At 36.8% G+C, this 17,322-nt stretch overlaps 2 protein-coding genes across 2 annotated transcripts in view; both read left to right on the top strand.

The window, feature by feature from the left end:
• The window catches only part of LOC148953284 (uncharacterized), a 239,439-nt gene that overhangs the window by 27,369 nt on the left and 194,748 nt on the right, over nt 1-17,322 (top strand). The window lies entirely within an intron of this gene.
• LOC148953285 (RNA demethylase ALKBH7, mitochondrial) overlaps nt 1,701-17,322 on the top strand; it is a 52,348-nt gene continuing 36,726 nt past the window's right edge. Inside the window, exons 1-2 of the mRNA XM_089087605.1 lie at nt 1,701-1,940; nt 12,290-12,463. Of these exons, the coding sequence (XP_088943731.1) occupies nt 1,701-1,940; nt 12,290-12,463 (414 nt within the window). The remainder of the gene's footprint in view (nt 1,941-12,289; nt 12,464-17,322) is intronic.

Genomic DNA, 17,322 nt, shown 5'->3' with positions numbered 1-17,322 from the left:
TGAAGTTAACAGAAAGGTTGAGGTAGATTAAATGTTTTCAATTGTTGAACTTCAACAAATTAAAAATTATTAAGACTTTAAGGAGAAAATATCACTATATATATATTAAACTGTCAATACTCATTCAGTGGAGATTGAAAAAAAAATCAGGATTATCATCATTAAATAACCTTAAGACCAGAACATAATTAGAAGTTAACTCAGAGGTTGGGGTAGATTAAATGTTTTCAATTGTTGAACTTAAACAAATTAAAAATTTAATGTTTAGCATGTTGCATTTGAAGTTGTTGAATTAACCCTAAAGTACAAAATTAGTACGGCTCTCTATTAGAATGAACCACTCTATAGTGGGGGTTAATGAGTAATGTCAACTATTTAATAACTAAAAGGTAAGCTTTTATAAAAGTACAAAGTTTGGGTGTTGAGACATGTTGGAGTCTCAAAATGAATCATACCTGAAAGAATGACTAACTTCACTGAAGAGAATGAATTAATATATTGAAAAACTCTTAAGCTACACAAAATAGACAGAAAAAAATAAATAAAAAGAGAACGTAGACTCAATGAATTCAACCATCAAAGGAAAATAAAAATATGTAATATTTTGCCAGTGAATATGAATTTTAACTTTGAAATCTAATAATGCTTTAGTTCAGGTATTGTAACTCCTAGAGCAGGATTGAATTAGTGCATACTTGCATTAGGAGAATGCTAGCAACTCTTAAAAATTAATTCATTATGGCAAATATTGAAAGCAAATTCCAAACTTCATTAAGGGATATATTATCTTCTATTATCTGCTTGTTTAGCATGATGAAAAGGGTAAAGATGTAGATTAGCTACCACCAAAAAGAAAACTTATTTACTATGTATTATCCAATCAATTGGGCTTTCAACCATCACAGGAAAATAAAATATGGAATATTTTGCCAGTGAATATGAAATTTAACTGTGAAATCTAATAAGGCTTCAGTTCAGGTTTTGTAACTCCTGGAGCAGGATTGAATCAGTGCATACTTGCATTAGGAGAATGCTAGCAACTTTTCAAAAATTAATTCATTAAGGCTAAAATTGAAAGCAAGTTCTAAAGCCCATTAAGGGATATATTATGTACTGTTGTATGCTTGTTTAGCATGACGGAAAGGGTAAGGATGTAGATTAGCTATCATCAAAAAGAAAACTTATATGCTGTGTATTATCAAATCAATTGGGCTGTAAGATGCATAGATACTGTCCAGTAGGAGCAGGATATATTGTAGGCTATATTGTGGTTCTAATGGCAGGGGAAACTGCCATTAGAAAAAGTTTCTCCCTGGAAACTTGCTCCCACGACTTGACCTGCTGAATCTTGTTATGGTGGTCTTTGTGACTTTTATTGAAGAGCAATTCTTGAAATCGAATTGATATTATCAATTTTTCAACAGTTCCATTTTTATAAATATGAATTATTCTTCAGTTGCTAATCCGCATGCGTTTTTCCGTAAGTATTGAAAAATTTCAACGCATGCAGATTTGCGTTTTTCCGCAATATCGCAAAAAAAATCTTTGCGGAATCCGCAAAGCCGCAACGATTTTCCGCAATCCGCAGCATGTGGGAACGAAGGGTTATACGGATTACACCCAGGGAAGTTAAGGCCGGTAAGGATGTTCGAATATTGGAACGCAGCTAACAAATTTGCTCCTCGCGAACAATTTGAAAAATGAAAATACGACCTTTTTTATTGCTCAGGAGAGAGTTCTTTTCCTCTGTTCCCAAGTTAGATAATTCGAAGAAAAACGTGTTTTATGGAACTTTGTTCAACATTGAAATGAAGCGAAAACTAGAGGATTCTCTTACTCTGGTGGATGACTTCATAACTGAGGAAGAAGAAACATCCCTCATGAAAGAAGTTGGGCCTTACTTAGAAAAACTTATATATGAGAAGGACCACTGGGACGATGTTAGTAAAATAAGGTAGTTTCTTGGGTAAATTTGTTCTTTGCAACATAATTTAGCTAGGATGAATGTGAATCTTAGCCTAATGCCTTTTCTGGTGCTATTTCATAGTTCAATCATTTATCAGCCAAATTCCATTTTGAGCCCTTAATAGGGCACTAAAAATCGAAACAGTGGTAAATTTCTACTTTAGCTACTTTTGGCTATCTTGGAAACAGGTTAGGATAGGAAAATAAAAGTTTCAGGGATGGGTCTATAGGCTAAAGTAAGGGTAAATATTTACCAAATCATGTTATTGACTTACAAATGAAGTGAATATACCACTCAATGCCTTTTTTATGCTCTTTCCAAAGATAACAATCATTTTTGTGAGAAATGAATTTTACCCCCACCCCTAAATACCAATTCAGGGTATATATTTGCACATTAGGGGGGTAGGGTAAAGTTTAAACTTACCTCCCATTTATATCAGAAATAAAATTTGCCCCCACCCCCCTAATGTGCAAATATATACCCTGAATTAGTATAAATAGGGGTGGTGGTAAAATTCATTTCCAACAAAAATGATTATTATATTTGGAAAGAGCATAAAAAAAGGCATCAAGTGGTATATTCACTTTATTCCTAAGTCACCTTACCTTACCTTAATCCATTTGAGAGCTTTAAGGTCCTCCAGACCTGTAGTGCTCAGTAAGTAAGTCAATAATATAATTTGGTAAACATTTACCAAAGTATGTCCCAGGAAGGTATTTTGAAGTACCCACCTCCACTTCTTCTCCCTCTAGAGGGCTAACCTTTGATAGCCTTTAAAAATTGGTAAATTTTTTGTTATTCATATTATTGACTTACAAATAAAGTAAACGTACCACTTGATGCCTTTTTTATGCTCTTTCAAATATAATCATCATTTTTGTCAGAAATGAATTTTACCCCCACCCCTATATATACCAGTTCCGGGTAAATATTTGTGCATTAGGGGGGTGGGGGTAAATTTTATTTATGATGTAAATGAGAGGTGAGTTTAAACTTTCCCCCCACCCCCCTAATGTACAAACATATACACTGAATTGGTATATATAGGGTGAGGGGTAAAATTCATTTCCCACAAAAATGGTTATTATATTTGGAAAGAGCATAAAAAAAGGCATCAAGTGGCATGTTTACTTTATTCATAAATCAATAATATGAATAACAAAAAATTTACCTAAAAATTTGTGTGTTATAAAAGTCAAACCTTGCAAAATAGATCTTCTGCTGAAATGAAGTACAACAAAATTGTTTTCAGCCTCACAACTTTGCTCAGTCCCACTTTATAGGGATTTAAAGATATACAAATACATTTCCTAAATTTTGAAAAAAAAACATTGAATGGCTTAAAATTCTACTCAAATAAGAGGAATTGCATCTTCAGAACCAAAGTCAGAGAAAAGGAAATTTGATAACTAAAAATTAAGGTAAAATGTTGTTTTGTCAAAATTTCAATAGATATAGACCTGTCATGTGGGCAAATTTTAGGACTCTCTAGAGAGAGAAGGAGAGGAGAGAGGTACTTCAAAATACATTCCTGGGACTCACTGTAGCCTGTAGACTCATATCTGAAAGTTTCATTTTCCTAACCTAACCCCTTTCCAAGATAGCCAAAAGTAGCTAAAGTAGAATTTTAGTAACACATTCATAAAATTCTAGATTAGCTACTTTTTTTTATCTTGGAAAATAGTTACTTTCAGAGAATGAAACTTTCAGGAATGGGTCTACAAATTAAAGTATGTCTTAGGAAGGTATTTTGAAGTAGGGGAGAACGGGGCAAACTTGGACACTTTTTAGTTTTCCATGCATAACTAGGTACTGGATTGACATAAAACAATTTAATGTGGGTCGTTAGAAAGGTAAAAGTCTGGCAAATAATGGTGAATTTTTTCAGATTTTTTATATATCACTCTGCAGTGTGAGTACCATGAAAATAGAACCTGCTCAAGTGTCCTGTTTTACCACGTACATGGGGTGAAATAGGACAGGCACGGGGTGACCCTGGACAAGACAATTTGAAGCAATTAAACTTTATCCAAATACAGAATATTCGTGTAAAATGATACATAATCACTCAAAATCATATGAAAACTCAAAATCGCATAAGAAAATCAGCCAGGAACATTGCACGGGCATGCGGATTTCAACTAGAATTGTCATTTAAAGCGTACATAGAAAGATCACAACCAAAGACAAGCCCCTGAACTGCATAACCTGTTCTACCAGCTAAAGAGGGGACAGGAAGCTTCAGTTCTATGTTGGTAATGTCTATCTCAGCAATATCGGGAAGCTGAGGAAACATGAATTTGTCCCCTTGTTTCCAAAGAAAGTTAACCCTCACAAACTGCTTTTCTACAACATCAAGAACTTCGCCAACATACTACACAAGGGCTTTCTTCTTTCCATACTCGAACTTGACAAGAACAAAGTCTCCGGCTTGAATGTCCTTGTCTACGTCATCCTTATCAGCCTCATGGAGGCGCAGAGAATTGTCAGATGAATTGTCGTCAAGTTCAACGTCATCACCACTACTTTCCACTGGAGATTCAATTTGCTTTCTTTTCTTGGCAGTGGGCTGCTTGGCCTGCTTGGGTATAGGCTTTTTAGTCTGCTTTTTCTTTCTCGATCCTTCTTCAGCTTTTAAATAATCTTTTTCAGGTGTATCGGAAGAATACGAGTTCGAATTTGCTTTCTCTCATTCCTTCTGGGCTTTTTCATTTCCGCTCTTGGATAGGGTCTTACTGCTTCAGGAGTCTGTTTTCCTAGCTCGCTTTGGGGACGAGAAGGTGGAGGAGGAGAGGGAGAGGGTATTGGCTCCATATCGAGTAACGAATCGTCCGGGGGTGGACGATTTGTTACCTCAGCAGGTAGAAAGTCTACCTCAGAAAATACACTTCTGTTGAAGGGCCAAATTCCAGCTTCCGTGAAACCAACTGTTATATTTTCCGGGTTGAACTTGCGAAGGAATGGTTCTTTGCAGAGCTGGGTAGTCTCTTGAATCGTAATTCGTTGACCTGGATGGATCTGCAACCAGGTGTTCAGTGATTCTCTCATCGGAAACTTGAATGGTCCGTAGACAGAGACGTCCAATGGCTGTATGCGGTGGGAACAATGGGGAGGAAAGGTCAGGAGGTGGACTCAATTGTCTTTGCACAGCCGCACTAATTCCACCGAAACATGGCTATCGTGGTTGTCAAGTAACAATAGCACAGGGTCTTCTTTCGATGGCTTCACCAGTTTGATGAAGTGCTCAATAGAAGCTACAAAATTGATGGAAGTCATCAAACCACTAGGGTGAGAAAGCCCAAGACATCCTGGGGGGCCTTCTCGAAAAAGCCGGTCGTTCACCTTCACCCGTGGGAATATAAAAACGAGGGGAAGAGCTTGACCAGTGGCTGAAATAAACCCGAGCATTGTAACATTTTCCCTTCTTTCTGCTGACACTGTATGGGAAACTTGCTTAGATCCTTTCCTTGTGATTACTTTTGGAGCTGGCAATACAGTAAGAACCCCAGTTTCATCACAGTTCCAGATGCGGTTTGTTAGGAACTTGAATTTTTCGGAGCGTTTCTGCGGGTTGTTGAAGAACAGATTCTCAACCACTGAATTGAAGCCAGCAGCCCTTGCCTGGCTGGTATTTTCAGGCTTACGAATAGATAGCTCTGGGTTTCGTTTCATAAAGCCTGAGAACCAGTCAACCCCAGCTATGTCGTCGCGCACCAGCTCTCCGGCGTTTCGACGCCAATCAATTTGCCCCAGTCAAAGGCAAGTTTCCTTGCTTCTTTCGGAGTGAGGCCTTGATTTATCAGCTGACATTTTAGGAGATACTCTACAAACTCTTTTTCTTGTCTTTTAGAGAAAACAGTTTTTCTCTTCAGGTTGGGCGACATGGGGGTGTAACTGGATTCGCTCGAGGTTCTTCAGTAACTCCTTGTCGATTTTCAGAGCATAGGCGACGGTTGATTTCTTCAGTCCATAGGTTTTTGCGGCATTTCTAATAGATAGTCTACGCTCTAAGACTGCATTCACTGCCTGCTCCATGGATTCGCCATCTGGTAGATTGTGTTTCCTGATGTAGTTGCGAACCATTGTCCAACTAGAAAGAACAAACAGTAAATGCACGGGAAATAACCTGAAAATAGCTTTAAGAGGCAATGATATGAACCGGGTCCCTCCTTACTTACAGTTCGTTACCACGAATTGTTTGATCATGTAATTAAAAAAAAATTATATTAAAAATTAAAAAAAAACTTTTTTTTAATTAACGGCTTTTGTGATTAAGGGGTCATTCTTAAAGTATTGGAACAAAATTTGAACTTTAGCGTAGAGTGAGGTATTGACTAGGGGTGGACCCCTAAAATACGTAATAAAAATATACGAATATAGTTTGTTTCGTGAGTGAATTCATAAGTTACGTCAGAACAAAATTTCGAGAAAGCCATTTAGCCAAAAAATAAATAAAATTGATATACAAATTTTGTTTGAATTATTCATGTACGATTAGCCAAAATTGTATCTGCATTAATTCAAAAACGTCCTAAAATTCAATTACAAAAGACAAGTTTTTTTAACTGAAAGTAAGGAGCGTAATTAAAACTTAAAACGAACAGAAATTATTCCATATATGAAAGGGGTTGTCCCCCCCTCAACACCATACTCTTTACACTAAAATTTTTATTGTTTAAGAAAATAGAGTTGCGAGAACGAGTCAAACTTCAGCGTAGTAAAGAGCGAGGCGTTGAGGGGGGGATATACCAAATAATTTTCTGTTCGTTTTAAGTTTTAATGTTGCTCCTTTCATTAAGCTAATGAAACAGCCAACTTAACCTCGTTGTGTTGTGTAAAAAAAATACACATCTACACACAAGCAACGCCATCTAGCATCATCAATCAAACTCCAAATATTAGTTAAGAAATTCTCTAAAAATTGCCTCCAAAGAGGCAAAGACATTCTCTAAAATGATAAACAAAAATAGCACGGGGTGAAGTTGGACACACGGGGCGACCTTGGACAGTGAACAAAGTCGCCCCCGAATTGCTGTCTAATCTCGCCCCTATCGAACCAATTTTAGAAAATGGCGTCCTGAAAAAGAAGTACTCGGAATAGACAAATCAAACTCAGGGCATAGATAGAGGATGTATCTAGCAAGTGTACAACATCAACAACAAAGAAAAACTACCACCTTTTGTTACCGCAAATCAAGCTGATGTTGCGACTCCCAGATTTTTTTTAAGCATCAAAAAACTTTCTTACCTCTTATCCTGGTGCTAACAGTTCCGTTAGATTTCAAACTTCCCGCCAATGTAGACATACATAAGCCCCATCTACCCTATTTTTGTGGATCGATAGAAGCAATAGGCTAGATGTCAGGTTCGACGTCCAAGTTTGCCCCTGTCCAATTTCGCCCCGTTCTCCCCTATCTACCTCCACTCCTTCTCTGTCTCAAGGGCAGTGATTTTTGATGACCTTTAAAATTCTTTGTGTTATAAAAGTGAAACCTTGCAAAATAGATCTACTGCTTAAATGAATTGCAACAAAACTGTTTTCAGCTTCACAATTTTGCTCAATCCCAATTTATAAGGTTTCAAAAATCTGCATATACATTTTCTAAATTTAGAAAAAGCCCATTGGCATGGCTTAAAGTTCTACTCAAATAACAGGAATTGTATTTTCAGAACTAAAACCAGAGAAAAAGAAAGTGATAACCAAAAATTAAGGTAAAATGTTGCTTTGTCAAATTTTCAACAGGTATAGACCTGTCAAGTAGGCAAAATTCTAAGACTTAGAAATCAGAAGAGAGTTAATATAGAAGCTTGGCAATACCTTCCCAATGTATGCTTTTGAGCCTAAATTACTGAAAGTTTCATTTTTCTTACCTAACCCCTTTTTAACATAGCAAAAAGCAGTTAAACTAGAATTTTACAAACAAATTTACAGAAGTTTTTCAGAAGAGCCTGAAATCCCTTAAAAATGACATCACATAAGAACTGAGATCAATTTTGAAGAGCTTCTAGCTCTGTTTGCAAATTTCCACAAATTTGGTTTCTAGAAATTATTTTACTATTAAGACTAAAGAAAGTGCTAATTATCATTCCTAAATCAGTGACAAAGGGCATTTTTCTCACTCGCCATTTTTTTTTTTTTACTTTTGGTTACTATGGACTCTTTTGAGCCCTTTAAGGGCTCAAAATGTAATTTCTCCTAGAAGCAATTGTTGGATTATGAAAGGGCATAAAAAAGGCATCAAGTAATAGGCTATATTTACTTCCACCCTAGCTAAATTATGTTATGAACTGCAAGTTTACCCTTTCTAGGACTCTAAGGCTGTTTTGTTCAAGTTTTGCAGATCTTGATGTTTGCATATAAGATCAATAGTCTATTATTTGGTGTTTAATTTATACATAGGCTACTCATATAATTTAGTTAGGAAGAAACTGAACACACCACTTGATGCCTTATTTTATTCTCTCTCCAAATACAATAATTGCATATGGGGCAAATTCCATTTTGAGTTGTTCAAGGGGCTCAAAACAGCCCATAGTAACTTGGAGTTTTAAAATGTGTTTCTTAAAAAACTGTCTTGTGAAAAAAAATGCCATTTGTTGCTGATCCTTGAATCGTAGTTTTATTTTTGTTAGTCTTAATAGCAAGATGTCATTTTGAAAACAAGTCTGCTGAAAAAAAACAAAAAAAAACAAACAACAACATAAAAACTCAAAAAAGGCATCACAGCAAAAGAAACAGCCCCCACCTTGAACAACAAGGAAAATCACATTTTTGCATGGGTTAAACTAATGTGTCCTCTTTTGTTATTTTGTGTTGCTAATAAGGTGCTAAAGCATCATAGAGAGCTGTTTAAGGCTTTGCACAAAATATATTTTTTTATGTCTAATTAGTTTTTAACTAATTTTTTAGCTTTACATCATAGTCTAAAAACTATTTGCCCCAGTAACAATTATTGAATGTGGAAAAAGCATAAAAAATTGATCAAATGATGTATTCACTTTCTTCTTAGCTAAGTTGTCTAAATATGTATAAATTTATTGATTTAACTTAATGTAATCAATCAGTAGGGTAAGATACCCAATAGTTGTACTGCTACTCACCACATCAATAGTAAAATCTATTGTACCACCTAGAAAGTGGTTTGTTTCAGTATTAGATTTGTCAGAATTTTCTTAAGAAGTATATGATCAGGCCTAGCTTAATTAAATACACTGACAAGAAATTTTAATGTACTGATATTCTACAGTTGATTCTAGTTGGGGCACACACTTAAAGCTTGAAGCTCTCTAGATTGTAGGTTGTCCATTCCCAATCATCAGCTGAAGGGCACTTGCAGAAAATTCTCCTGGTGGGGGGAGGGGGCACCCTAGGGCAAAAGAAAATAGTGCACCTGGATCATCAGCTTCCTGCAAGGCCTGATCCCATCTTATTCTCCATCAATTTGGGTGAACAGAGAGCAGAAATATTGAAGCTTTGCCAAACAAAAAAAGGCACTATTGCCTTCTATGCAGACACATCTTGAGAAGACTGTCAAAAAAGAAAAGAATTGGTTGAAGAAATTAAAAGAAGAGCTGCTGCCAGTAAGCATAATCTGGGAATAAGGAATGGGGTCATTGTGGCAAAAAACAGGCCACCCTTGGGACACCAAGTCCCAAGGCTGGATGGAGCACTATAGATGGAGCACTAGATGTGGCACAAAGTGATGTTAATAGGGAGCAAGAGGTCATTTGCAGTGAAATAAACTCAAGCTTTGCCAGTGCTGAGTCACTGGTCTCAACAGACAAAGTTTTTGAAACTGCCTCTTTGAGCAGTGAGAGCAAGCATTTCAACACTGGCAGTGAGAGCAGTGGTGAAAGTGAAATTGAAATCAGTTGTTCTTGTACTAGTGGCAATACTGATAAAATAATAAACAAAAATTAAAAAAAATCTAGAAAAGTTAGTATTTTTTACACAAATTCTGATATTCTTGCTCCAAAACTTAATAAACTGAAAGCTATGTGTTTTGATCTTGATATAGATGTTATTTGTTTTTATGAAATTTGCTTTTAAAACTCAGTGTCAAGATTGGAAGAATATCATACCCAAATCCATGGATTCAGCCTGAATTCAGCAATTTGAATAATCCTGAGTCTTGGAGAGGAGCAGCAATATATTGCAGAACTGGACTGAGAGCTGAAACTGTGAGTTACTCTTTTATTTATTCTGATAGTAGTGGGATTGAGTATGTCTGTTTGAAACTCCACATTGAATCTGAATCATTTATGATAGGAGTTTTTACCATAGTTTGTCTGCCCCTAATCAATATATTTCGGGTATAGGATTCCCCCCTGAAAGTAGCCCCTCCTGTTAAATCCCTCACTGACAAGCTACTGACACAGATTATTGACCAACCAACACAATTCCAGCACCAGCAACAACCCTCCTTGCTAGACGTAGTTGTCACAAATGACTTTGAACAAATTATTTTTACTTCCTATCATCCTGCAATTGGAAGCAGTGACCATATTTTTATCTTGACTGAGATACATGTGAATGCTAAGAAGGAAAATAAAGTGAAAAAATCCTTTACAGATTATGAGTTGATACAGCAGGACCTGTCAAAAATAAAATGGGAGTATGTGTTTGACAGTGGTAATATAGATAAAAGCTGGGAGGCATTTAAGACAGTAGTCCTAGCTCCAGAAAACAAACATACCTGGATACACTGGCCACCCCTGCCAAAAACACTTCCCTTCCTACCCAAAGAAGTCATAAGGGCTAGAAGGAAGAAGAAAAGAGCATTAGCCAAATACGTAAAAGTGTAGATGTGATAACCACTATGACACATTCAGGAAATGCAGAAATAGGCTAAGAAATTTGACTTGGAAGATTGTAGAAAACCACGAGGAGGCAATTGCAGCTAAGTCCAAAGCAAATTGCAGCTGAGACGCAAAGCAGAATCCAAAGGGTTCTGGCGCCATGTCTCAGCAGCTAATCCCTCTAGACTTGATATCCCAGACCTCATGATAGACAATGACACAAAGACCTCATGAAAGACAATGACACAAAGACCTCAGAAGCTAAAGAAAAAGCAGATTTTCTCACTCTAGCTTTGGTACAAATTTCTCCACTCAGCCTATAGCAAACCTTCCACCCACATTACCAGAGAAACCAATTAGAGAACCAATGAACATAATAATTAAAGTTTAGAGAATCTTTGAAAAAGGCTTAAAATACTGGATGCAAATAAAGCTGCTGGGCCAGATAATCTACAACCCTGACTATTAAAAGAAGCAGCTGAACAAATTTCAGAGCCACTATCAATGATTCTTGGGATGTCACTCACTTCCAAAGTGCTCCCAAGTGACTGAAAGCAGGCTAACATCAAGCCCATATTCAAGAAAGGGAGAAAGGACCAAGCCAGTAATTATCATTCTATAAATCTCACTTCTATTGTATGCAGGGTTTGCCCCTGTTTATCTGTCCTAGATCAACACATTTCAAAGATCTAAAAAACCCTGAAGTGGGATTTTGCCAAGATGTTTCTGATTTTCTGCCAAGATTTCTAAGGGCCCATACTCAAAATCACCCTACCTCCATAGATACCATATTTAGATTTTACAATGGCCATGTAAAATTGTACCTCTTTTATAACAGAAAATTCTCCCTCTCAAACTGAAATCCCTCGTATCTTTAGACTTGTAAAACAAAAGAACAGGATAGCAAAAGAAAAATTAAATTTAAAATTACAATCCAGATGTCAAAATTGACCCTTAACCGTTGGGAGTCTTTATCTCAGCTGGTCTTTTTTAGAGTGACTACCTTGATTGGGTATGGTCCTCTTATGCTGAAAAGCTGGTAGTGTTTATTTACTCCAAGAAGTCCTGCAAAAAACATATCACCAAATATAGCTGCCCATTTTATGCCATGGTTCTTGAAGGAACGTGCTAGGGATACCAGGATATTCACCTCTTTCTGAGAAGTACTCTCTCCTTCTGTCACTATTTGTCAGGGTGACAAGATAAATACATTGGCGCACAACCTACTTTGAAATACCTAGGCAAAATAATTTAAAACAGTTTGTTTCTTTAGCACTTCACATCTATCTGGAACTTGCTCCCTGGGAGTATTTTCCCATAAAATCATTCTTGTGACTCCCTTGTGGAGAAGTTCAACAGATGTATAAAACCTAAAGATGGATTGGGATAAGTATTATGCATGTTGCAGGCACTTTTGATTCACCTGGCTCTGTAAAGTAGAATATGAAAAAAAATGAACACAAAAAGATACAGTTAATATGTAGATTATTTGTGATTCATTTACGTGCTATTAAATTTCAGGCAATTTATGGATTCAGAGAGACTGAAAGACTTCATTGGTCAAAGGCAAACACTGCAATTCTTGATAGGGTTAAAGAACTAGCAATACCACCAGGAACCACACCTATTAAATTTATTCATGTTCTTGACTTAGAAGCAAATGGTATGATAAAGCCACATGTCGACAGTGTCAGAGTAAGTTTTACGTATTTATTACAAAATAACAAACATATTTCTATGTTTCTTGCCAACATGTCGTTTATCTGTGTTTAAAGCATTTTTTTGTTATATATTTGAAATCTTGCTCAATTTAGGAATATTTGAGAAAAGAAAAGGAGCTAATAGAATCAAAACTTAGGACATTTGAGACATAAGATGGAAAAATAGCAATTGAACATATGAACATGGCTCTGCTTAGATTAAAAGATGGAACGGTGGTGAATGTCAAGGTTGAGGATGGTTGTGTCCACTTTGAGATTCATAACATTTAAACTAGTATTAGTATTACTGCTATACTATAAAGTATTTTAGGGAATTATGAATTTAAAATAAACAAATATTGTTCTAGACACTTACAATCTCTGAGAAGGAGGTTACATTTCAAAATCTGCTAATGATTGCTGCCAGATCTATATAGTCTGAATTTTAGATTCCAAATTTTGGACTGTAATTGTAAAAAAGTTTTAAAAATCTTTTTGTTGACCAATATTCTGGTTAAAAATGTTACATGTTTAATTTAACCTCTAAAAACCGTTAGAGAAGGGAGAGGAGGAGGGGCAGTAAATCTCATAAGATGTTTTGACATGCTTATCTTCAAAGGCAGGTATCCCACAGAATCATTGGTTTAGGAAAATTGTAATTTTGTTTTATAGTTGAAGCCCCGTTTTTAAATAACAAACAGATCATGCCTCAGATACCTGTTGTTTCTTGTTATTTCATACAGAAGAGCAACAGAATTGGTCCAAAAAGGGTCAAGATTTTATCAGAATTTAATTCAGAATATAACAATGGTGTCTTGTTTCATTCTTGACCACATCGTTATGCAGTCTATAACGTATTAAATACAAACAAAAAAAATTGTTTTTGCATCTGAATCTAAGAAGCAACACAAAAAATCATAATAACTGGCAGAATTTATCATAGGCGGCGCGCTAGCGCTGCCTAAGTAAAGAACAATGTGGGCACAATGTGTTGTTGTTTCCTTTTGTTTTTTTCTCCATACCTGAGCACTTCATATCGAAGGAGCTGTCGTAAAAACTTCGAAAAGGGCTCAGTCGATCGGAGATTGGGGTGGCTAGTGCCCTTTTTTATAGTTAAAAGTGTTTGGAGGGTGACTAGCCCCCCTCCCGCCCACCAATCACCCACATATATCCACTAAAAAGACGGAGATAGAAATTTTATTCAGCGTAGATGATTTTTAGATAGGAAATGTGTGTTTTTGGTCGACATACTTCCCCAACCCTTGGGGCAAAGGTTTTAAGTTTTGTCCTGAGGGCATATAAAAACAATTTTGACATAATCTACAGTGTATTATTTTTATTTTCTTTAAAGTAGGGCACTTCTGATAGAAGGAGTCATCGTAGAGACTTCAAAAGGGGTTCATTCTTTTGGAAATCGTGAGTTCTAGTTCCCTTTTTAATAGTCAAAAGTGATTGGAGGGCAACTAGACCCCCCCCTCACGCCAATCATTCCCCCAAACACAACCAATCGAAATTTTGAGATAGCCATTTTGTTAAGGGGGTAGTTGATTTCCAGATAGAAAATGTGTTTTTGAACAGGACACTCCCCCACAACCCTCAGGGCAAGGGTTTTAAGTTATGCCCTGGGGGCATATAAGGTTTTTATAGAAGGCGTTATCGTACAAACCTCAAAATAGGCTAATTCGATTTAGAATTATAACGTCTAGTACCCTTTTTAATAGTCAAAAGTGATTGGAGGGAAAATAGCCCCCCCCCCTACGTCAAGCCGTCCCTCACACACCTACCATGACAAGGTGGAGATAGACATTTTGTTCAGGGTAGTTGAGTTCCCGATAGAAAATATGTTTTTGAGGAGGAAACTCCCCCACAACCCTCAGGGCAAGGGTTTTAAGTTATGCCCTGGGGGCATATAAGGTTTTTATTGAAGGCGTTATCGTAGAAACTTCAAAACAGGCTCATTAGATTGTAAATCCAAAGGGCTAGTGCCCTTTATAATAGTCGAAAGTGATCGGAGGGCAACTAGCCCCCCCCCCCCCCACGCCCATCGTTTCCCCAAACACATCCAATCAAAATTTTGAGATAGCCATTTTGTTCAGCGTAGTTGATTTCAAGATAGAAAATGTGTTTTTGAGGAGGAGACTCCCCCAAAACCCACAGGGAAAGGGTTTTAAGTTATCCCCTGGGGGTATTTAAGGATTTTATAGAAGGTGTTGTTGTAAAACTTCAAAAAAGAATCTTTAGATTTGGAATTCAAAGGGATAGTGCCTTTTTTAATAGTCGAAAGTGATTGGAGGGCAACTAGCCTCCCCACGCCCATCTTTCCCCCAAACATATCCAATCAAAATTGCGTGATAGCCATTTTGTTCAACGTATTTGATTTCCAGATGGAAAATAGGTTTTGAGGAGGACACTCCCACACAACCCTCAGGGCAAGGGTTTTAAGTTATGCCCTTGGGGCATATAAGGTTTTTATAGAAGGTGTTGTCGTAAAAACTTCAAAACAGGCTCATTCGATTTGAAATTCAAAGGGCTAGCTCCATTTTTAATAGTTGAAAGTTATTTGAGGGCGAAACGCCCCCCTTCCCAAGACAATCCTTTCATCCACAACATTCAAACAAAATTTGGAGATAGCTCTTTTGTTCAGCGCTGTTGATTTCCAGATATAACATATGGTTTTTTGGAGGACACTCCCCCACTCCCCTCAGGGCAAGGGTTTTAAGTTAAGCCCTGGGGGTATATAAGGTTTTTATCGAAGGCATTGTCGTAGAAACTTCATAACAGGCTCATTCGATTTGAAATTCAAAGGGTTAGTGCCCTTTTTAATAGTCGAAAGTGATTGGAGGGCAACTACCCCCCCCCCCCCCTCCCCACGTCCATCATTCTCCCAAAAACATCCAATACGAATTTTTGAGATAGCCATTTTGTTCAGCGTAGGCTAGTTGAATTCTGGATAGAAAATATTATTTTAAGGGGAAACTCCACAATACCCGTTAGGTTACGGGTTTTAGGTTATGCCCTTGGGGCATAATTATAAGTATTTTTAAGAAGGTGTTGTCGTAGAAAATTCAAAACAAGTTCATTCGATTGGAAATTCAAAGGGCTAGTTCCCTTCTTAATAGTGGAAATTGATTGGAGGGGAACTAGCCCCTCCCCCACACCCATCATTCCCCCAAGCACATCCAATCAAAATTTTGTGATAGCCATTTTGTTCAGCGTAGTTGATTTCCTGATAGAAAATATGTTTTTGAGGAGGACACTCCCCAACAACTCTCAGGGCAAGGGTTTTAAGTTATGTCCTGGGGTATATAAAGTTTTATAGAAGGTGAGGTCATAAAAACTTTAAAAGGGGCTCATTTGCTTTTAAATTCAAAGGGCTAGTGCGCTTTTTAATAGCCAAAAGTGATTAGAGGGTATCTAGCCCCCCCCCAGGTCCCTCATTCACCCAAACACATCCAATAAAAATTTTGAGATAGCCATTTTGTTTAGCGTAGGCTAGTTGATTTCCAGATAGAAAAATGTTTTGAGAAGGACACTCCCCCACAACCCTCAGGGCAAGGGTTTTAAGTTATGCCCAGGGGGAATATAATGTTTTTATAGAAGGCGTTGTTGTAGAAACTTCAAAAACAGCTCATTCGATTGGAAATTCAAAGGGCTAGTGCCCTTTTTAATTGTCGAAAGTGATTGGAGTGCAACTAGCCCCCCGCCCATTATTCCCCCAAACATATCCAATAAAAATTTTGAGATAGCCATTTTGTACAGCGTAGTTGATTTCCAAATAGAAAATGGACTTTTGGGGACGATATTCTACCACAGCCCTAAGGGAAAGGGTCTAAAGGTATACAGTGAAGGCAGGTTCTATAGAAGGTGTTGTCGTAAGAACTTCAAAAAATGGCTCATTTCATTGTAAATTCAAAGGGCTAGTTCCATTTCTAATAGTCAAAAGTGATTAGTGATATTTTTTGTTGTTGTTGTTGTTTAGATCAGGGCACTTCGTATCGAAGGAGTTGTTGTGGGAACTTTGAAAGGGGCTCATTTGATTGAATATAGAAAGGGCTGATGCCCTTTTTAATAGTCGAAGGTGGCTGGAGGACAACTAAATCCCCTTCCACTCCCACCCTCCCATTTGCCCATTATGTTTAAAAACTAAATCTTTACTTAAGATTAAATCAAAATGCACTCTGATACTGCTAATTCCTAATAAGGCATCTCAGCAGTATCCCAAGAACGACTGAGGGTATTATGTTCAAACTTTCGAGGCTACTTCTGCTCTTAAAATTTAACCAAATCAAAATAGTGTAAGTGTATCCAAGCTATCAAAGAAAGTAAACAGATTTTTTTTTGCGAATGGTATCAAGTTTTCTAAGTTTTCCTCACTAGAGGAGGCATGAAACTAAGTTAAACAGTACTATTTGTGTCCAGATTTTTAAAAGGGTGTATGTTGTTAAACATTGCTGAAATTTTTTTTCCAGTATACAAATAGCAGGCCAAACTATAAAGTCTTAAAAAACGAAAAGATTTTAAGTGTTATTTTCTTTTTCCCTGAAAAGACTATGTCAATATAAAACGAACAGAAATAAATTAAAAAAAACTTTTTCCACAAAACAAGTTTTTCAAAGAAAAGTGAAGAACTCAATTAAACAAAAAATGAGCAAAATTAAAATCAAATAATCTACCAAGCTCGATACTACCACAAATCAGCATCGATAAATAAATGAAACCCAAAACGAACAGAAATTACAATAAATAACCGAGTCAAACTCATAACCAGCAGAAAGGGCGCAAAACCCCTATGGCTTCCCAAGGCCAGAATAAAATTTACACTTCACTGAAATTATAAAAGTGCATGTTCATTGT

Source organism: Artemia sp. Qi Xiang Cuo, chromosome 4 (assembly GCF_049724085.1).
Source record: "Artemia sp. Qi Xiang Cuo chromosome 4, ASM4972408v1, whole genome shotgun sequence".
Classification (NCBI taxonomy): domain Eukaryota; kingdom Metazoa; phylum Arthropoda; class Branchiopoda; order Anostraca; family Artemiidae; genus Artemia; species Artemia sp. Qi Xiang Cuo.
This window is presented reverse-complemented; position numbering and strand designations above follow the sequence as displayed.